Source organism: Pyricularia grisea, chromosome VII (assembly GCF_004355905.1).
Source record: "Pyricularia grisea strain NI907 chromosome VII, whole genome shotgun sequence".
Taxonomy (NCBI): Eukaryota; Fungi; Ascomycota; class Sordariomycetes; order Magnaporthales; family Pyriculariaceae; genus Pyricularia; species Pyricularia grisea.
The window spans coordinates 1,382,856-1,404,160 of record NC_044975.1 but is presented as its reverse complement, the minus strand read 5'-3'; the positions used below and the strand labels follow the sequence as shown (position 1 = coordinate 1,404,160).

Here is a 21,305-nt window from a genome sequence, read left to right as displayed (position 1 = left end):
CAAGGGTCTGAAGGGGCTTTCATTTGTTGTCCTCCTTCGTCTTTTTTTTTTCTTTTTTTTTTTTCTGACTTCAGGGGTTGCAACTGTGCCCAAGGCACTATGCACTACAAGCAGGTTTTGTATGGCGATGGAGGGTTCTGGGATCGCTTTTTTGCAATGCGATATGCGCACACACCGACTTTCACCAACCAACCCAATAAATGCATGCACGTTTGATCTGGCAATCCAATAAGAAAAAAAGTCCACCGAAACGGATTCCAGAGAAACTAGATTGATTGTTGCTGGTGAAATATGCAGCTGTTACCGTAGAACCTTTTTTTTTTTTTTTTTTTTTTAATTAATTCAATTCATCCGCAAAGATTTGGACAAGCACGTGAGATTATTCCAATTGACATGGAGGTAGTCGTCTATCACCGGTTTAAGGTAGGTACCTACAATCCCCAGCCGCAAATAACCAGGGTAGTCGAGCCAGGGAGAGGAAAAAGGTGCACTGCAATTGCCCCGCCATTTTGCGTGCCAAAAAAGACAGACAGCAGACCGCTTCACCCCAAATTTTTAGTCTCGCCCCCCCTCTATCTAATTCTGCCGCTCCCACCAACAACATTCTGCCATCCACCCCTAAACATCATCCACAGCATTGCATTCGACTGTGTCTATATTTCCTTCTGTAGGCTATTAGCAGCCAGCCGGGGGCTCTGCTTACTGTCCCGAATCAATCAGAAGGCTTACAAGTCGCCATTAACTAAACTGTCGACTTGAACCGCGATCGCGAACGAACACACACCGCCGCCGTCTGGCCCTGTTTACCCCCCGCCGCCGCCTCGGTGCTGTCACAAAGACAAGATGGACGCGGCAGCCGTTCGGAACTGCATCGTCGCAACCCTCGACCCCACTGCCGACGTGAGGAAACAGGGTGAGCACGAACTGAAGCAGGTGCGTTTACAAAAAAGAAAAGAAAAACATTACAACATTCCATCATTGTACATTTGGGACGGGCAACGCCCTTTGCGCGCCATTCCCTTGGACCTCGTCGAGTCCATCAATCCCCAGTTGGTTGCCCTCGTCGCTGACCAAAGGTACAATTGTTCTCGTCTTTACAATTTCAGGCCGAGCAACAACCAGGATTTATCGACTGCCTCGTCACCATCCTCCAGAGCGAACAACAGCAAAATGTTCGCTTGGGAAGTACGTCTTGCCCCTCAGTCGCCAGCGCACAAACCGCGGGGCCTGATCAGAAGACAAGAGACATCTCTTACTGACTTTATGCTCGCCTAATTCTCAGCCGTTATCTACCTCAAAAACCGAGTCCACCGCGGCTGGTCAGACGGTGAATCCTCGACTTCGGAGCCCGCGATAAACGAAGACGAGAAGACGCGCTTCAAGGAAAACCTGCTCCCCCTCCTCGCCTCTTCGCAGGGCGTGATCCGACAGAACCTCATCCCCATCTTACAACGAATCCTTCACTGGGACTTTCCGCAAAAATGGCCCGCCTTTATGGATTACACGGTGGAGCTGCTTGGAACGAACGACAAAGACAGGGTACTAGCAGGCCTGCAGTGCCTCCTTGCCATCTGCCGTGCTTATAGGTTCAAGCCAAACGACGATGAAAACAAAGCACAGCTGCAGAAGATTATTGAGGGCAGCTTCCCAAGGCTCTTGGACATCTGCAGGGAACTTGTTGTACAGGAGAGCGACGATGCCGGCGAGATGCTGCATATTGCGCTCAAGGCTTTCAAGCACGCAACCTTCGTACGTATATACAACTGCCTCGTTGGGGACTGTACATTATGGCCGGCATTGTGTTTCTTAGGCGCTTGCAACTTTGCTGACATCAAATTTCTGTCTTTTGCAGCTCGAACTACACGGCATTTTACTTCAGCAGGAGACAAATATGGCCTGGTGTGACATCTTCTTAAGGACCGTCTCGAGGGCGGTACCCGCCTCGGCCATGGCTGACGAGAGCCCTGAGCGGGAAAAGCACCACTGGTGGAAGGCGAAGAAGTGGGGATACTACAACCTCAACCGTCTTTACCAAAGGTGAGACCCCTTATTTCCAAGGCCCTGAGATATGGCCGGAGATGCGTGATGCTAACCTTAGGACAGGCATGGCAACCCGGAAGCCTTCCCCAAAGATGCTACCGCCCAGTTGGATTTCGCAAAGTACTTTTCCAGCACCGTTGCACCCGCTATTCTCAAGCACTATCTTGTCGAGATTGAGAAATGGGTCGCCAAGACCACCTGGCTCAGTCGACCATGTTTGTCGTACATCATCGTATTCTTGGATGAGTGCATTAAACCGAAGGAGATGTGGACACATCTGAAGCCTGACCTCAACAACCTCATTCAGCACTTTATATTCCCTGTCATGTGCCTGTCCGAGGATGATGTCAACGACTTCGAGGATCAGCCCGAGGAGTACCTTCATCGTAAATTGAACTTCTACGAAGAAGTTAGCGCCCCTGATGTCTCTGCGACCAACTTCCTCGTCAACCTCACAAAATCCCGCAGGAAGCAGACCTTCGAGGTTCTGCAGTTCATCAACAATGTCGTCAACGAATACGAGGCTGCAGCACCCGAAAGCAAAAACCACATCGCCAAAGAGGGTGCGTTGCGCATGATAGGAACCTTGGCACCTGTCTTGCTGAGCAAGAAGAGCCCAATTGCCGACCAGGTCGAATATTTCCTCGTGCGATATGTCTTCCCCGACTTCACGAGCACTCAAGGAGTCCTTCGAGCGCGTGCTTGCGACACAATTGAGAAGTTCGAGGCACTTGACTTCAAAGACCAAAACAACCTCCTCACTATTTACCGAAACATCCTACAATGCATGGCCGATCCCGATCTTCCCGTCCGTGTGACGGCGGCGCTTGCTCTGCAACCTCTGATAAGACACGACATCATCCGCAGGAGCATGCAGGAGAGCATTCCCACAATCATGCAACAGCTGCTCAAATTAGCCAACGAGGCTGACATTGATGCTCTAGCGAACGTAATGGAGGACTTTGTGGAGGTCTTTGCCAAGGAGCTCACACCATTTGCGGTTGCCCTCAGCCAGCAGCTTAGCCACACCTACTTGCGGATAGTTCGCGAACTTCTGGACAAGAACGGCGGACGTGATGGCGAGGATGATTATGCGGACTTCCTTGACGATAAGAGCATAACGGCCCTGGGTGTCCTGCAAACAATCGGCACGCTGATCCTGACCCTCGAAAGCACCCCCGAGGTTCTTCAGGCCATTGAAACAGTATTGATGCCCGTCATTGAAATCACTCTAGAGAACAAGCTCTACGGTAAGCAGACAGTCCGAACCTCAGCCATTGATGGCATGCCGTTTTCAAATTTTCAAATGACTTACTAACAATCCTTGAAGACCTGTACAACGAGGTATTCGAGATTATCGACAGCTGCACATTTGCTGCGAAGAACATTTCACCTATTATGTGGAAAGCTTTCGAGCTTATTCACCAGACATTCAAGTCTGGTGCCGAGCTTTACCTTGAGGACATGCTCCCGGCCTTGGACAACTATGTTCAGTACGGCGCGCCTCATCTTGTGCAAAACCCACAGTACAGTCACGCCCTGTTCGACATGGTCAAGACTATGTTCGAGGAGCCCAAGGTGGGGAATGTCGACAGGATTTGCGCATGCAAGCTCGGAGAGGCCATGATGCTCAGCCTCCGCGGATCGATCGACAACTACATCGAGGGTTTTGTGACGATGGCGATGAACATAATCACGTCCCAGGATCTCAAGATCAAGTCCGTCAAGATTCACCTCATGGAGATGGTAATTAACGCTATCTACTACAACCCACTTCTCACCCTGCAGGTCCTGGAGTCCAACCAATGGACCAACAAGTTCTTCAGCTTGTGGTTCAGCAGTATGGACCTGTTCACGCGGGTACACGATAAGAGGCTATGCATCGTTGCCATATCTGCTCTTCTAAGCATCAACCCTGAGCAGATCCCGGCAAGCGTCTCCACAGGGTGGCCTCGTCTGCTCCAAGGCATTACCGTTCTTTTCAGGACCCTGCCAAACGCCGAAAAGAACCGTGCCGAGGCTATGAAGGATGACTTCACGCTCGATCCTGGTAGCTACGACTACGAGGACGATGATGAGTGGGACGAGGATGATGCCAACTGGAACGCTGACGGAGACCAAGAAGAGGATCCCTCTGACGTGAAGGATGAGAGCACAGCCTACATCGAGTTCCTGAACGAAGAGGTACGATCTTCATCCCGCCCATGCGCGTCACAACTTCTCGACTCAGGAAGGCTAACACCATTACAGGCACAGAAGTTCAGTAATCTGGACCAGGGAGGTTTCGAGTCCGATGATGATCTTGGAGAGCAAAGCCTACTCCTCGAGACACCGTTGGAGAAGGTAGAGCCGTATGGCATATTCAGAACAGTTCTCTTACGTAAGCCAGACACCTGCAAAGCTCAGTCCTGTTTTTTGTTGAATGCGCCCCTAGTATGCTGGTTCGTACTGACTTTGAATCGACTGCAGGCTTGCAACAAGAACAGCCACAATTCTATCAGTCTCTAGCAGGGCACTTGCAGGAAGACGACCGGAATATGTTGCAGACAGTGGTACAGCAGGCTGAGCAAATTATGATCGTCGCTCAGCAGCAACAACAGGCAATGACACAAGGCGCTGCCAATGGCGGCGCCAGCTAAACCGGCGTAAGCCTTGATATCAACGCCCGAAGTACCCGGCACAGCGGTTCGAGGGCTGGAAAATTCACGTTGCTATAACTTCACTTGGTACTTTTCCAAGAGACAGCACCAAGTCAAGACGGACGAGTTTGTCCAAGGCCGTTGAATGACTGCATACTCAACAGACTGATGAGGTAACATGAGCTTGGAGACGGCACACATCGAGCCCGTTTCCATTGGTATGGATTATGATGGAAATATGGACTTGTCTTCACCGTAGTTGTTGGATTAATCGCCTTGAAGAGATGAAAAAGTTGAATGGGAAAGTATGGCGCTTTTGGTTGCTGGAGCTGAACAGAAAGGAATACCGATTGGGATCATGGAAGGTAAATAAAGAGAGGATTAAGTATCATGCGGAAGATGATGGCAGAAGCAAGCTTGGAGTGGAGGAATAGATACCTTACGTAGAACGGTTTTGTGGCTGCACACAGTTTCTTTCTCGATTATTGTCTTGGTCTTGGATTGCATAAATGAAGGGCTTGGATCAAGAGGCCATGGCATATGGGCTGTGACTAGAGACATAAGATAGCTGCGAATCAAGCGATTTTTTTTGGCGCCGACATGAAAAATATGGCAACGCGGGTGAGCAACGATTCGGTGTTAGATCGACCGACTAACTACCCGCCTGTAGAAAAACAAACCCCAAACAGCCGACTCTAAAACCGAGAAGAATCCTTGCCCACTATGGTCTACTTGCCCAACGGCCGTGTTTCGGGAGCTCCCGGGTGGTGTGGAGTGGAGTTAGTTGGTCACAAGGAGCGTCAACGGCGGTGTATGTAAACCTTTTTTTTTTTTTTCAGGTCTTTCCTGCCACACATAAACAATCAATCGGGGACGCGGGGAAGATATGCACAGAGGCCAGGGCTTGGTTGGCTACCCGCATCAAGTAAGTTTGGGCCCCAGGGCAAGGTCACGGCCAATGCCAAACCGGGACCGGGACCGGCTTGGGCTGTTTTTTTTTTCTTTTTTCTTCCCCTTCTCCCGCTCTCTTTATGGAAAAAGGAAGATGAGGGGTTCTGGATTTGGTGTTTTGTGGAGCCGAGACGTGGAGGCTCTGCGTGGAGAAGTTGATGATAATAACCGTCGGTAATCTCTTTTTCTAGATACTCTCGCTAAAAGAGAAACAAACGATTTTGGATTGCCGTTCTCAATCTCTTTGTGTTCTCCTACGTGTTGTTTGAATGACCGAAATCTGGCATTAAGTAAAAAAGATTTCCCGGTCAAAGTTTGGAGTTTCTCTTTATTTGGTGCCTGTTCAATTTGCTGTTAAAGTTCAGAGCACGACATTAATATATTAACATCGATGGCTCAATGCTAGGAAGTCAAATATTGACAGGGGCACAAAAATGCCAATTCCTTGAGGTCTAGACCAGAGTCGGTCAACGAAAAGGGCACGAGGGTGAAATGCACCCATGAGTAAGTAGACGTGCCGAGGCACCTCAGGGTCCCATGTCACGATGGGCAAAACGTCTAGTCAGACATTACTGAGAATTTTCACAAGCAAAAAAAAAAAAAAAAAAAAAAGACAATTGCATCCTGAACCATCCGACCGTGTGAAGAGGAGTAAGAATTGAGCCGAACACATTTAAAAATTGGGTTAGTATTTCAAAGTCGATCAAAATAACAAAAAGGGAGGAAGAAGAGAAAAGGGAAAAGAACACCACATAGACAAGGCATGGCGCTGAACTATACCGTTGGTAGAAACCCACAACAACAACACTCTCCAAACACTTGAGCCAAGAGGACCCTGCACACAATGGATAAATCCCCATTGGTCGGTTAAAGAAGTTGTGTTACCAACAAGTCACAAGTGGCACGTGCTCTCGGGGAGTTGGGATTGGAGAATTTGGGCGCCCCCACATACAAGAAGCGGCACAGCGTTTTTTTTCCTGGGGGCTCGACAAGGGTTGGGGTCGGGATTACTGTGTACAGCTGCCTTCCCTATTTCCCCCCATTCACCTACCATTTTCGCAATGCACACATGACCTGACAGAGCGCTTGCAGAGCTTAGAGAGGTGCTGTTTGAGCAATCTAACTGGTGGACGAGGGGCTACGGTTACTGTGCTTCAGAAAAGAAACGATAGATGCATCTTGGCGTGGGGAAAAGATCGATTTGTGCTGCTTACGGGACTGTTCCGGTGCATAGCTTGGTCGCCCCGACGGGAGAGTCGGGCAAGGGAGCCGTAGGTACTCTGTAGAAATCGCATCAAGGCCCTGATCCCATGGGATTAACACGGCTCATCCGTCGATGATGGTGTGGCTCATGTCCCAGTCGTTTCTGTAGGGTGGGTTGCATAATTGCCGCGCAGAAAATGGGGTCGCTGACAGACGGGAGCTTGTGGTCATTACAGCACCCTAATTACGTTTAGCCTTTGGGTCAGCTTGGTTAGAACCTACGAAGCACGTTACTACCAAGTTAATAGCAAGCTAACACGTACGTACCTTTCTAGGCACTTGAGGCTAGTTCAAGGTACAATACACACCAAATGCCAAGCCGCATTCGCGGACCGTTCCAGTCAAGCCATTACCCAAAAAAAGGGGGGAGAGACAGAAAGTGGAGGGTACCTAGTTTTCTTCTCCCTATAGTTTTTTTCGCGCCGAAAAAATGTCCGGGGGATTTTTTTTTGGCAAGGTCCAAAGACGGGTACAACGTCTTGCACGAAACTGTGCTTTTCCGGAGACAAAAGAACCAAAGAAAATACCCAAAACGAACTGTCATGGAGTATATCCCGTCTGTTTCGGCCAGGATCTGGCAGGTTTGACACCTACTTTGGGCATAGGTGCGTTTGGGCAATAATTAGCAAGTCAAAAAGGTCGTGGCTGTTCCTGGATGGACAGGGGCACGGCAGACAGATTTGGCAGGGTCACCGCTTGAACTGATTGATAATTACTCCGAGAAACAGAGTGTTGTATGGTGTGTGTTGTTCCCTCCACTACCACGACCTCGGAGTCCCCTCCCCCGCTGATCAACACCTTCTCGTGCCTGGATAAAAATTACTACCCAAATTAGAATCGCTTGAGGACCCTGGATTTTCCCTGGTCTCACAGCATAATTGAGATCCGTCTGTTCTTTTTTTTTTCCCTCCCTTTTTTCCCTTCCTTCTCAAATTAGACTGGTTTCGTTCACTCACCACCATCAGAAACCGAGCCTATCGAATTGGCATTATTTCATCCTCAGCTTAGGTTGTACCTTGTGCAGCTGACGTGGACCCTACTGTATGGCACTGTCTGAGAGTGTGTGCTCCAATCCGGCCTCCACTGTTTTTCACCCCCAATTTTGTCTGGTCGCGAGACACGTATCTACCGCATACAAATGAAGCAAACAATAACGATCAAAACACAACGTTCACCAAACAACGCTCATTGTGCTGGCCTTGGGTCTCACCGCCGCGTCTTTTTATCTCTTTGCATTTCAAACCCACTGCTTCTATAGCATCCAGAAAAGCCGGGTCTAGTCTATGAGCAAGCCAACCTAACCTTTTTTTTCTTCTTCTTTTCTTTTCGTTTACCAAGTAAACTTTTGCCCTGACCGCCACCACAAACAACCAGACCCTCTTAGTCCACATTGACAACTGGACCGGTGGGTGGCGTCAGCAGGTACCCTTGCGATCCGGCACTTCCATCCGGTGCATCGCGCGCTTCTTTTTCACATTCCTCCTTCTGTCCGTAAGGAGATTGATTGAATTTGGAACGCGACCAAAAAGAGTGACCTAACACGGAAGCGGCACGATAGAGGAAAACCCCTTTCCCACCGAATCTAAGTGGGTCTGGTACTTGGAGAAATCAGTTCTCTTAAGTTGGAGATTGGACAGACACAAAACGCACACACACTAGAGTCTGTCTAGAAACTTAATTCTTGGAACACACCTTTCCCATCACCACCAAACACCACCACCACCACCATCAGTAAGTTGGCAAGGTTGGAAACGCACCGCTGGCCGGATCAGAAAAAAAAAAGGGGGATGTTTGGATGCTTTAGCTTCTCTCTCTATCCATGTACGCATCGGTTTCCAGCCGAAAGAGGTTGAACTTGTACGCCATCAAGTTTCCGTCTTCCAACTCTACTCAGCCAAAACGAACAAGAAGCTGAGTTCCTTCTGCGCCACCACAAAGTAAGTCAGTCAGACCAACCCGGTGTGGGTGAGAGTGTACAGTGTCTTTTTTTTCTTTTCCTTTTTGCTTTCCGGCCGGCTTGCCCCCTTTCTGTTGCTATTGCTTTTTCTATTTTCTCAAACAGACTTGTCAGCACCGTTTACTCCGTACTGTACTCACATGTGCGCACATCTTCACAAATTCTTTTCGGTACCTCGTACAACATGGTCCAACCACGCAAACTGTCGCGTGTGCTAATTCTAACTATAAAGGCAGGACGGACCGGCGCTGTGTCATCCCAGCTTTCCCATTCGTTGTACGAATCAACTACTTGATTTCTCTGCGCGAAACGACCGAAACTTTGAAAGGTGCATCCCGCTGCCCGACTCCACTTTTTCTTCTCGACAATCAACCGAACCCAAACCAAACCAGGCCAAGAAAGAACGCAGACGTCACTGGTGGCCCACTCACCCGCGCCTTGCTGCTGCTTGGGGCACGCTCCGCACCATTGAGTCAGGCACAAGAACACAAGAACGCACTTAATCTTAGTCCTCGAGCTGCAGCCCGATTCAGTCCGACATCTGCCGGTAGGGACAGGCAGACCCACGACCAACTTGATCTCGCTCGACCTGACCCAAGTCTAAAAGGGACCACCTGCAGTTTTGTCTAGGGACACAAAATACGCACAAGGTCAGGAGGAAGCTACCTCTGGACCTCACTACCTTAGACTAGCACAAACATTTCGTAACTCGCCCCCGACCGATCCAAAGACGCCAAAGGACGCCCTCCACATTTTGCCCTCGCGTCTCTCGACTTCTTTTTCTTCTGCTCGCCCCTCCCTCGCTTTTCGACAAAACCAACTCGCCTCGGCCTTGTCACCGGCCCTCCTCTTCTGGACCAGAAAAAACGACTTTATCAGCTCATGTGCCACACCAGCAACAGTGCAGCCGAACAACATGGCGAGGCTAGCCTCGTCCGACTCTTTCCTACCTTCGGGTGCACACGACATGCATCATTTCTCCCTCTCACAGGGAGGTGACACTTCTGTCATCTCTCCTCTGTCCCTTCCGAGGAATGCGACCCATTACTTTGAGCCCCAGGCCCGCCCTGCCCTCCCGACCAGCAACTCGTACCGTGCAAGGGGTAGACAATCGAATCATTTCTTCTCTCCCAGACTAGCTCCGACTTCAACACAGATGAGCCACCAACTTTACTTGCAGCAGCGTCAACAAAAACAGACGCAACATCGATCGGCCAGTCTGTCGCCAACATTCAGAGGCACCACCGTCCCGACAGTCAGTGATCTTATTGGGACAACGCGTGCCCTCTTAACCCATTCAGTACCTACTGGTGACACAATGTTGTCGCCGCCGCACTCAGTACCACCATCACTTTCAAGTTCTATACCAACATCAGCACATTCGTATGGAATGCAGTCACGTGCGGCCTCGGCTGATTCCAATACATCGGCGGGCAACCTGTATGCACAAAGGATAGCAATACTCGAGAAGCAGAATGCAGCAATTCGCCAGGCTTGGGAGAACGAACGGAAGTATTTGGAAGTGAACCGGGCACGCGCCGAGGAGGTTTACCAAGAAGAACGCACTATTTGGGAGGCTGAACGGGCAATTCTGTTGGAAGAAATTGCCCTTCTCCGGTTAGAGGTTACACGAGCACGCATCTCCGGAATTCCCGAGTGTGATGAGGATGTCATTGGTCTTAGAGGTGGCGGCGACAGCCGTGGACACCCGGCTGGCTCGGACAGTGTGCCGGTGTCGTCAGGGTCGTCGGAACAGCAGGAACAGGCGTTGACTCAGGCGACGTCATGTCATTCAAAAGCCTCCCAAGTTCTGGCTCGGCTGGCAAACGGTGCGTCTGGCCCTAGTCCACCACTGGGGGCACGAATCAGTCCTTCGCAGCAATCCCAGCCGCGATCACATGTCAGCAGTCCTCCCCAGGAGCCTTTGGATACAATGCCTGTGCACGAATCCAGGGAGGGGACCCCTGTTCCTACCATTGATGTTCAGATTATCCATCCCGACCTCGAAGGCATTCCCATCAAGAAGACTGCCGTCGAGAAGTCAACCTTTACGGACACCGAAACTAGCCGTACTACGTCCAAGTCGGGCTCAGCCAGATCTTCGCCTCCTCTCCCAAGTTCCAGTCCCGACGGAGTAAGGAGTAGGCCGCAAGAGAAGGACGTATTAAAGGTCCTTGCAGCACCGGCACCCCAGCGTCTTGTCATCAATGCAGGACATACGCCAAATCACTCGCTGTCAATTCTCCCCTCAGCAGCAACAACTGTAGCACATACCACTGCCAGTAGCTCGGGCGAGGTGACACCTACCACCACAGCCCCTGACGGATGCCTCAGCCGCGGAAGTGCTGGCAAGAGCAAGCACGTCGATGAGTCTTCGGATTCAACCATCACTGTCGGAGCAGACGCTGTCGGCGTTGAGTCAATTGATATGGGCACCTTGACGCCACCTGAGGGTGATCAACCTCTGAAGGGATTTCTTGGCATTCGGAACCAGCCTGCCCACGACGAGATCTTTTTCCGTAAGCTGGACAGGAAGCTCGAGGCCATTAAGAGTGAGGGTGATGTCGTGCCCACTGTTCTCAAGAACGCCGACGAGTCCACGGATGGTGGCAATCTACTTATTGAGAAGGTCACGGGCGTTGATGGTGTCATACAACCCGTCAACGGTGAAACAGGGCCTGAGCAGCAACCGGAAACCTCTGGTGGTCAGGGATCCCAATCATGCAGTGGAAGCGATACCGAGGAGCTGAACTTGGAAATTCCGCTTAAGTTCAAGAAGTCCAACAACTTTGGTGCTCCTCTGGGGTATGGGTTCTCTGCCAGCTCTGCACAGGCACACTAGAAGGGTGTCAGCGACAGCGATGTCAGTGGCAGCGACGGTACTCGAGATATATATCCTCAACCGGGCTCAAAGCTTTTCAACACTGAAGCGAGCTCCGTGCAGCAAGGCTCGCAGTCAGCTTCCCCGATTAGTCTTGCACGGCATCAATATCACGAAGACATTACGAGGCATATTCGTTACTGCCTTGACCGGGCAGTTCAAGGCAAGCCTGCCTTGTCAACCACTCAGTCCGTGAGCTCCTACTTGGATCTCAAAGTCCCTGATTCTGTACCGCTCAGAAAGACGATGGACAATTTCGGAGCTCCGCTGGGGCAATTGAACCCCCCTCGTCGACATTCCGTCCGTTGATACATTTACGTTCGGAAGCTCTTTACGATACACCCCCCGATTACTTCTATTTTGGAAACTCTCAGTCCTGGGTTTTTATTTGCCTTTATGTTAAGCCACATTACACGTCTCGGTTCCGTACAATTCTGAAATCGGAACCATTTTTTCTTTTGTACATATTTCTCGCAACCTCACGACCCCTTTCTTATCTGCACCTTTTATCTTTTTTTTAAAACCCGGGTTTTCTCTTCTACCCCCAGTATTATTTCACACGGCAGAACAAATGCTTCGGTCCACGCCAGCCCTTTCTACACTTGAAAGATGGTTTCCTTTTCTTTTGTCACATTGTCATTTGGGCGCTTGATGGAGTTCTAACACATATACCCCCTTTACCACTGGAGTTCATCCCCTTTTTTCCATCTGTTTTTCCCTTTTTTTTCTTGTTCATGACCATCAATCAGATCATAGATTTTCCCCCAAGAATAAAAAAAAAAGGACATTTGAAATTGTCCATAAAAATCTACTGTGTTTCGGGTTAATCGACGCTTTAACCATTGTCTCGTCTCAGTCATCTCTGTCGCTAAAACTTAAGGAATATGACCAAGACATTCCTAATGTCACTTCGAGGACGTGAAAAGGAGCGGACTTCGCTGCCATAGACGAGCTGTATTGATGCTACGTATTAGTGTGACCGACAGGTTTGAGATAGATGATTCTAGATTGTGGGCACCTGAGTGTCTATTCAAATAAAAAGTGTGCAAGTCTTTGCCTGGCACTCGCATCGTCCCATTCGACCAAGACTCGCTCTTTAGATTCCTCCATCTTGATTTGCACCATGTCCATGGCTCCTCGTTCTTGATTTAGGAGGTGCACCCTCGTCTTCCACAACTCATGCATGGGGATATTTTCATCTCGTTTACCAAAGAAGTTTTGATCCAGATACTTCCAATAGATGGCGTCAAAAGCCCAACTCTTTCTGGCAGCGTAGTTGAGCCAGAAGCGGCCCGTGGCCCAGCTCTCACGCATATAGGCGGATAGCGGCAGCAGGGGATGTCTTGACTCTATAGTTGCGCTTGTTGTCTTGTGTTTGCTTTGCTCGTCTGTGTCTTTCTCTGCTTCTTCCATGGCCGCAAACCAGGTCTGCACGCGCCTATCGTAGACGCTGGTCCAATCATCAATGCCATCGTCCCACATCTCTGGAACGTCGAGCAGCAGCCACCACGGCGGATCCAGGACGAACTGGGTTGGACCGGCATAAGAGTACTCCCAGTCAATGGCCCCGAGGAGGTTGTCTTCTCTATCAGACCATGACGTTGGCCGGCCTGAAATTATCTGGCCAGATAGGGAAGGGGCTGCCACGATGGGGCATGGGCAGCCTCGTTGTCTCGGCGTCCTGCTGCCCTGCTGACCAGTCGTCTTCGGCGAATCCAAAGCTCGAGAGCCGGCCTCCTTTGGCCAGCCTGCGAAATAGCTGCCGGGCCACGTATTTGGTCTTGCAATCGTCTTCAGAGGATACCATGTCGTTGTGCTGGAAGAGCATGGAGGCGATTTGCATGTCGGCCAGAACTGTGTACCACTCATCCGCGGTCTGATAGGTGGTGCCCTTGGGTGGGAAAACTGCCTTGGGGACATTGGAGGCGGACGAGGACATTGGTCGAAAGGCCTTCAATGGACATCGGATAAATGACATTGTAGCCGCCAATCACCAGCGGTGTAACCAAGGTCGCAGGTTTTCCAAACACCTTGATCGCGAAGGATTCTATTCTTCGGCAAGTGGAAAATAACTTGACTTGTCTGATTGCTTGTTCCCGAAGCTCGTCGCTGCGATCCCAAGCAAGATTGTCCGAATCTTGTCGAGCTTCCATTTCTTGGTCAGTCGTCGAGGAGGGTCGGTTAGGTTTGATGAAGTTGCGGTATTGATAAATCGTGTTAGTGATTCCAAAGTACTTGCGGTCTGAACAATGATTCGACTTTGTGGCCTGTGATGCAAAGACAAGGATTATCCCACGAACCCCGTCAACATGTCAATTCTGGCCGGTGATACCTTGTAAAAAAGGAGCAAATGTTGTCTGTGTCCAAGGAGTTGGAGGAAATTGAGTGTTGGAAGCAGTACCCCAGGACAATGATTCCTGAATCTCCCGAGGAAATATGTTATTCATCCATTGTTTTGTCTGCGGTTAATCAGATTTTGACCAAATTGTGATCGCTGTCTTCTGTGGTGACACAGAATCAAAGTTGAGCAACGCTTCAACAATGAGAATACCACACCTTGCGTAAGACTTGACAATTATGTGAGAAATGTTAAGTTTCACAACACGAGCAAAGATATTTCCACTTTCTTGACACCAAAACAAGCATGGATATCAAGATGTCTAATGGCGATTATGGTATGTCTCAAAGCCAGTGTTAATAGCATGATATAGAGGCCAAACCTTGGGAGTATATGCCAAAGACTTGAGGAAGGTCTGGTCTGTAAGCATCTGGCCGGTTGAACCCCTTCAGCGACAAGCTTCGAGGCATTCTTGACATTTGAGACCTGGAAGTCAAAAGTGTTGTGACTTAACAAAGGCCACAGCTTGTTTCCGTTTACCTCTAGAGAATCTCTGCATCCGTGGGTGAAGTGTACTTCTGGAGCCCAAATCCTAATATCTCTAGGTCAAGAAAGCCTCTCGAAAGGGAGGCCATCCGCAGTATTAGCATGGATCCTTACGCTCGAGCACACAAGAAACGGCAGCCAAGGCTCAGGCCCATTCACCATATTACTGCATACGGCCATTCGCAGCCTCGGAAAGAAGCTGATGCCAAGCTGTACTTGTACCCTGGTGCCAAAGGTTCAAATGCCTTCAAAGCCCGAAAAAGCCGGGGTGCGATGGCCCTTTTTTCGCAACCATTTGGTTCCGAATTTCAAGATTTGGGTGGTGGGGGGGTACATCCATCCTTTATGAACCCCCCCTCAAAACCGGAACTTTACGGTAAGCCGCCCAATCGTCCATTCTCTTCAACACCAAAAACCGGTCACCCGGAATGTGTTGCCGACCTGATACGTCAGAATATTTGGGGCATTGGGGCCCAAAAAAAAAAAAAAAAAAAAAAAAAAAAAAAAAAAAAAAAAAAAAAAAAAAAACACCAACACGAGAAAATGCAGTTCGGAAGCATGATCAACATCAAGCGAACAAAAAGGCGGTCCTTTCCTTTCCCATTTATGAAGTACTGATTCTCTTTTGGTCGAGGAGCGAAACCCAAAGCACAAAACAAGCCCCCCGTCATGATGTTACCGAACATGGGGGTTGAGAGAGAACCTGTTCGGAGAAAGGCACGCGCGGCGCGCCACCCTTCTTTTGGGTCCCCTCCTCCGACACCCCTGGACACAAAAAAATGCGAAAGCGACAATCTTAGATTTACTGAGACAAAAATAAATAAAAAAATTCGAAAAAAAAAGCTTCAAGCAGAGCCAGCTTGTTTTCGGTTTTGGTTCCTTGGGTTACATACGGCACGGATGGTGGTGGCCGGTTGCCGCGCGCCTGGAGCAGAAAAAAGAATAATGAAAGAAAATTATGATTATCATAACTTTTGTCAGCCAAAACACAGTGGTACGCTTGATACTGATCTGCTTCTCTTTCCTCTGTCTCTCTCTCTGTATCTTATTAACGCTTGGGCATTTACAGTAGGTGTCATTCATATGATGCTTACCGGTGCAGCCTACCTTGGCCGAACCACCTCTCATCTCTGTGGTTCAGCTTTCTTGGTGCCCTTATTGAAACATTTAATGGCTTGGGTCATGACCTGCTTGGCCTTGACCGTAGACTTGATCAGTAAAGGTATTGAATTTATTGAGACTTTTATCACTTCATTGCGAAATTGCAAAAAAAAAAAAAAAAAAAAAAAAAAAAAGAATTGAGGATTGCTTTTCTCCAGTGCATTATCCTTTCATAAAAAAAAACGAGTGTAGTAACATTAAACATTTACGTAGTGAGCCCAGTGAGTGGGTTCTGTCAACAGCTTTGACAGTTCAGACCAGGACAGGCCTAGTTTGCTGGCGGGTTTTATTCAGATCAACAGGCAGCCAACATAGAAGGTCGCTTTTTCATAGTCTAGGGATCCTTGGTTGACTCGGTATGGACGATAAAGAATTCAGAGGGTAACCCCGATAGCCCCACAATAGGTATGGGTTCGGGTCGATCGGTTCGCTGCGGGTTCATTACCATGGTAAAGTTGCAAAATAAGATGGGGATGAGCAGGAGCCTCTTGATTACGGTTGGACGATGGGGTGGAAAACAATGAAAGGCATTGGGAAAGATTCGGGACAGATTGACTAGATTGATCAGATGTAGCTCAATCTGAGATTGACCAGATTTTTCTTTAATCTGAAGCAGCCAGGGCTGTCTTTGGGGTCCAGCTTGGGGTACTTTGGTAAACAAAGCGTTACGCCTTGGTCTTGGCTTGAGTGGAGGGTTGAGTGGGTGGATTGAAAAGAAATAACCAAAGAAGCAACAAAAGCCATTAAACTGTGTGGTTGGCTGTTACTTTGCTGATAGTCGTTGGTAGGGTAGTGAGCAGCGGGGTTGGATCAAGCTCGCTACCACGATATTATCCCTCCCCCCAGCTGGGGGCGTCTTGGACTCTTGGTCGAGTTACTGTACCGGTAGGACTGTATGTACGTTATGTACATACATAATTAATGTACGGGAATTAATGTAATGTACTGTACATTACATTAGGATGCCGTGTAACATTATGCTTATGCTTGCATACCTACCTGGCTCACATGTCACATGAGCTGCACTTGCACTCATAATTGTTTTGCTTCCGCCAGTTCCCAACAATAAGAGACAATTTACAGTATCTTGTGATCTTGAAATGGCGTTCTGATGTTGAGACTTTGTAGATTAATTATTGAGCTATGCCATGACGACTTTCCCAGTGCTGAAAAAAAGAGTTCGTGTCTGTTATGCCAAGTAGATCTATCTGGGTAGGGTGTTTTTTTGATCACTAATCTTTCTCAGTACCATGGTACAGGTCATTTTGACTGACCCACATACCTCCGATCTGAGAACCAGTAAAGCGAATTTCCCTCCCGCCATCGATAAATAATAGATATTCGAAAGGGTGGTGGGTTTACTTCTTTCAAGTGACAAGTGACAAAATAGAGAGCGGACAAGGTGTGACTGTACCAAATTAAACAAGAAAAAAAATAAATAAATAACGCATACCTGGTGGATGGCGTGCTCATTAGGTAAGTACCTACTATACTATGAGTTTTGTACTCTGTAATACCTAATACCGGTGGGCAGAAGCAACCACCACCACCCACAAACGTCGTTTGAAACCCCCAACCTCCCGCCGTACTGTGGTGCAGCCCTCCAGCTGCCGCCTCGGGCTGAAGACGACGCAGAGATTTGATTGTGGGGCACACAGAAACAACCCCCCGATGCGGGATCGGACTGCTTCCAGGTGCTCGGATAGGATAATGGGTGTACTGTATGCGTGGGGTGGGTGGTGCTGCAGCGTCTTCGGTTCCCAGTGAGGGAGCAAGAGAGAGAATTTCTTTGATCTCTAAATGGGCAACCCACCATACACACACACACACACACTTGCCCCACCACCCAACTCCCATAGAGTTAGATCGTGTCGGAAATCAGATTGAATCTCAGGACCAAGCTCGAAGCAAAACAACCAAAAGAGAAAAGGAGACAAAAACATGGCGGTGTGCGTTAACTGTAGGTAAGCGCGCGAAGCATGCAACATATCTAAGCGAGGGATGCAGCGCTCGATCGCAATGAACCAGACTTTTTTTCCTGGTTCTCTCAAAATGTGGACCGGACCGGGAATCGCTTATAGGTGGGTTTTCCCCATGATACCTAGGTAGGTACCTAGGTATCTACCTAGGTAAGGTAGGTACGGATACCTTAGTCTAGTCTAGATCTATCTAGATAATACAGTAGCAACGGCCTGTCATCAAAGATCAACCGACCCGAAGCAACCGCCCGTCTTGTAAGAACTCTCTCTGTAGGGGAAGTCGTGCCTGCCTGTGCCATCCACTGGTGTCCTGCACAAAACCCCGCCAGCCACACATTTGCTCAACACTCCAGTACAGTAGGTAGGTACCTTAGGTAGGTAGCTGCCCAATCCGTACCTTACCCAGCTTGATGGCTTCAGGCAGCCACAGTCCCTACCTTAGTTTTTGCTCATGATCATCTTACTTGGTTCACTCCACTTCAAGATGCTACCCTCCAGACCACCCAAGACACCCTCCTGGCCTCTCTTAACCCTTGTTCACACGGCACATAGCCAAGACTGCTACTCAACCACTTTCATCTATGACCAACTCCACCACATGCCACGCACGAATTGTCGATTAACCTCGCTATTACTCGGCTTGTGTTATAGCCCAACTCTGTATCCTTCCAGGCCTCTCTCTCTCTCAATCCCCGTACCCCTCACAATCTTTTTTTTTTTTTAATCCGTTTTCCGTTTTCCTTTTTTGCGCTTTCACCGGTCTTTGCTTCATCTGCAACCCTGCCTGGCCTGGGTTTGGCCTGGCCCTCCTTTCCACAACTGTACGGAGTATTTTTTCCGGTTGCTTATGCGAGCTCGTGTTCCACTACAACGCGATGAGAGAGGCTGAAGGCCGTTCGACGTCGCAGTATTCAAATCAGCAACCAATATCGGAAAGATTGGAGGAGGGGTAAAAAGACGCAATCTAATCCGCCGGTCATTGGCGATTTTATCTCGATAAAAAAACACGGCACGGCAGGCTGCGGTAGATACAACAGGTGTGCGGGCAGTAAACGGGGATTTTTGGACTCCCCAAGGGAGGAAGAGATCTAGCCCCCCTCCACCCTAGCCAACTACAGAACACTACTCGATTTGATACCTATACACCCTCTCCTCCAAAGGGAGCCCCTGCTTAGCAGTAACCATCAGATTGCCCTTTTTTCTGCCTACAACCGTTCAGGTTTAGTTTCGCATATGATCTCGGAGGTGGCTACCAAGATGATGAAAAAGCAATAAACGCCCATCTCGTTATTGTCTCCATCTTGTCCCATGGAAACGCCAAAGTCGGTGCTTTCGGTCTCGTCCTGTTGTTTTTATTTTATTTTATTATCAGTATTTGTCTTGTTTTTTTTTCTTTCGCATGCCGGCCCGCCTCTCTCTCAACCCCGGTTGCAAAGCAACAAGGTAAATCCCAACAGCGCCTTGCATCCGCCCGCCATCTCCATATTATAAGGCCATCTGCCGCCCGCTCTTTGTGGAGTTCCTAGACAGTGATATTGGTCCGTCACAGCTTCCAACCGTCCGTCAAGCCTTGGGTTTTCGCATCATCTTGGGTGCTGTTACTCTGCTTGACGACATCAGAAACCACTCTCGTGTCTCGTATACGCCTGTTCACCCCGCCTGGCAAAAGCCCACAACTACAAAGCAAACTCTGTTTTTTTACTTCCCATCATACGAACATCCGTAACCACTCCAGCCGAAATGTGCACATACTCTTCCGTGCGTCCTTTTTCCCCTTCTTACCAACGTTCGCCCACTTCTGGTGATCCAAGAGGCTAACATTTGAATCATAGGTCAACTATTCATGTGGAAATAGGAGGATGATTGTCGCGGAATGGTGCGGTCGGTACATCAAGGGACTCCAGTCCCACTTGAGATGTCCACCAGATGTCCAATACTATACCAGAGACGATCAGCCTTGCCGTGAGTCTTATTTCTTTCTTTTTTTCTATCATACAAGTGGACACAAGGAGACTATAGCAATATCAATGGCTCCGTGACTGACATGACGATACAATCTTGGTTCACAGCTCGATGTCGAGAAGCAGCAGCCGACCGTCCACCCCCTCCATGGATGCCGATTGACCAGCGCTCCTCGCGCAGCCCTCGTTACTGTCACTGAGTCTGGGCAGGTTGGAGAGCAACTAAAACTGCATTTCTTTTTCTTCTTTCTTTCTCTTGGATAGCGCATGTAAAAATAGGAATGCCCGGCGTGGCACGGGATAGGATTTATCACGATTTAATGAAATTTGGGGGAAACAAAAAGGGGTTTTTTTTATATGGAAGGAAGGAAGCGATTTAGTTATCTTCGTTAGGAATTTTGAAGGATTTACAAGTTTAATGGCGGCGAAAATCGACTGCCTTGAAGGAGAACAAGGGGGCAAATGGCGCGGCGGTTCATTTTCGAACCTTTTTTTTTTCTGGCGTACATTTTCTACTCATCACAGGTTTCATTTATGTCAAGTTGGATTTGGTGGTTTGGGTTTTTCGTTTTGTCTCTTTGTCGTCAGCTCTGGTTTAGCTGGCTACAGGCGAGATGCGCAAATCGAAATAAAATTCGTACACTTTGCTGTTGTATCACGTAAGAGAAGATGAACAATAAAAAAAATCACTACGTCAAGTGTGCGACATGCTGCGTCCTGCAGGGGTCATCACGCTGATTCTACAAAGTAACTAGCAATATTAAACACAATACCTTGTTGAAATATAGATGTGACGACGACCTTGACGAATCATAAACAACCATGCAAGATCATCGACATAATTCAAACATCATTCTTGTCTTGGAAAGCCTTTGATTTATCGTGTGGTGTCCATGATCTCTTCTACTCCCTTTCCCGGATCCTGGGACACGAGTAGGTACAAAAAGAGACTAGACTAGGAAAAATTATCCCGTAACGAGACACGCACATGCGAACACCCATGCCACCCAAGATACTGGACTCGCATGCTGTATGCTCCCCGGGGGCCACCGGAGGCATCATCCGTCGAGTTCCGATTCTGTCGCGAAAGTGCTGCATGGAATGGTATCCCTGTTCATTCCTTACCTAGCCTAGACATGATTTATTTAATTATTCTTTTAAGCAAGGGGAAGGGGGGAGTAAAACAATTAAAAAAAAAGAGGGATTGTCCTCCATCGTTCATTTGCGGCCCGTCCAGTCGCCGTCCGATCCCGACATTCCAACTAAACTAGAACTAGTTCTAGTCCGAGATGGAGAAGACGAACTAGACTAAGAAAACCTGAGCTAGGCACTAGCCTAGCTGCAGTGACGACATTTGCATAGGGCATAAATGAAGCATGTTCATTCCGGGTAGCCTAACTACCAGAGTGGACTAGATCCGGACCCTAATTCTATGTAGTAGCTTTTTTTTTATGTCGATTTCTAGGATTAGATAGATTAAAAACCTTTGAGATTCAAGATGCTTGGTGGAGAAACCCAAAGTGCAAGTCAGGCATATTTTGCTCTCACGGATCATTGTTTTAGCCTGGGCACCAAGGTGCTTACATATT

The 21,305-nt window shown here is 48.7% G+C and overlaps 5 protein-coding genes across 5 annotated transcripts; 4 read left to right on the top strand and 1 right to left on the bottom strand.

The window, feature by feature from the left end:
* The first annotated feature begins 610 nt into the window (after positions 1-610).
* Positions 611-5,277, top strand: PgNI_10443 (uncharacterized protein). The gene is made up of 8 exons (XM_031130414.1): positions 611-933; positions 1,107-1,185; positions 1,283-1,749; positions 1,853-2,037; positions 2,104-3,290; positions 3,371-4,224; positions 4,291-4,420; positions 4,510-5,277. Exons 1-8 carry the CDS (start codon positions 844-846, stop codon positions 4,677-4,679), a joined length of 3,162 nt encoding a protein of 1,053 aa, XP_030979882.1. The 5' UTR covers positions 611-843; the 3' UTR covers positions 4,680-5,277.
* An 11-nt stretch (positions 5,278-5,288) lies between these two features.
* Positions 5,289-5,608, top strand: PgNI_10442 (uncharacterized protein; the record flags this gene model as incomplete). The annotated part of the gene is made up of 3 exons (XM_031130413.1): positions 5,289-5,300; positions 5,369-5,494; positions 5,519-5,608. 3 exons carry the CDS (start codon positions 5,289-5,291, stop codon positions 5,606-5,608), a joined length of 228 nt encoding a protein of 75 aa, XP_030979881.1.
* A 4,158-nt stretch (positions 5,609-9,766) lies between these two features.
* PgNI_10441 (uncharacterized protein) lies at positions 9,767-11,692 on the top strand (the record flags this gene model as incomplete). The annotated part of the gene is made up of 1 exon (XM_031130412.1): positions 9,767-11,692. One exon carries the CDS (start codon positions 9,767-9,769, stop codon positions 11,690-11,692), a length of 1,926 nt encoding a protein of 641 aa, XP_030979884.1.
* A 1,065-nt stretch (positions 11,693-12,757) lies between these two features.
* On the bottom strand, positions 12,758-13,670 carry PgNI_10440 (uncharacterized protein; the record flags this gene model as incomplete). Its single annotated transcript, XM_031130411.1, has 2 exons — positions 12,758-13,258; positions 13,326-13,670. The coding sequence occupies 2 exons, from the start codon at positions 13,668-13,670 to the stop codon at positions 12,758-12,760; spliced, it is 846 nt and encodes a 281-aa protein (XP_030979883.1).
* A 5,488-nt stretch (positions 13,671-19,158) lies between these two features.
* PgNI_10439 (uncharacterized protein) lies at positions 19,159-19,916 on the top strand (the record flags this gene model as incomplete). Its single annotated transcript, XM_031130410.1, has 3 exons — positions 19,159-19,513; positions 19,588-19,717; positions 19,825-19,916. The coding sequence occupies exons 1-3, from the start codon at positions 19,496-19,498 to the stop codon at positions 19,914-19,916; spliced, it is 240 nt and encodes a 79-aa protein (XP_030980399.1). The 5' UTR covers positions 19,159-19,495.
* Positions 19,917-21,305: the final 1,389 nt, after the last annotated feature.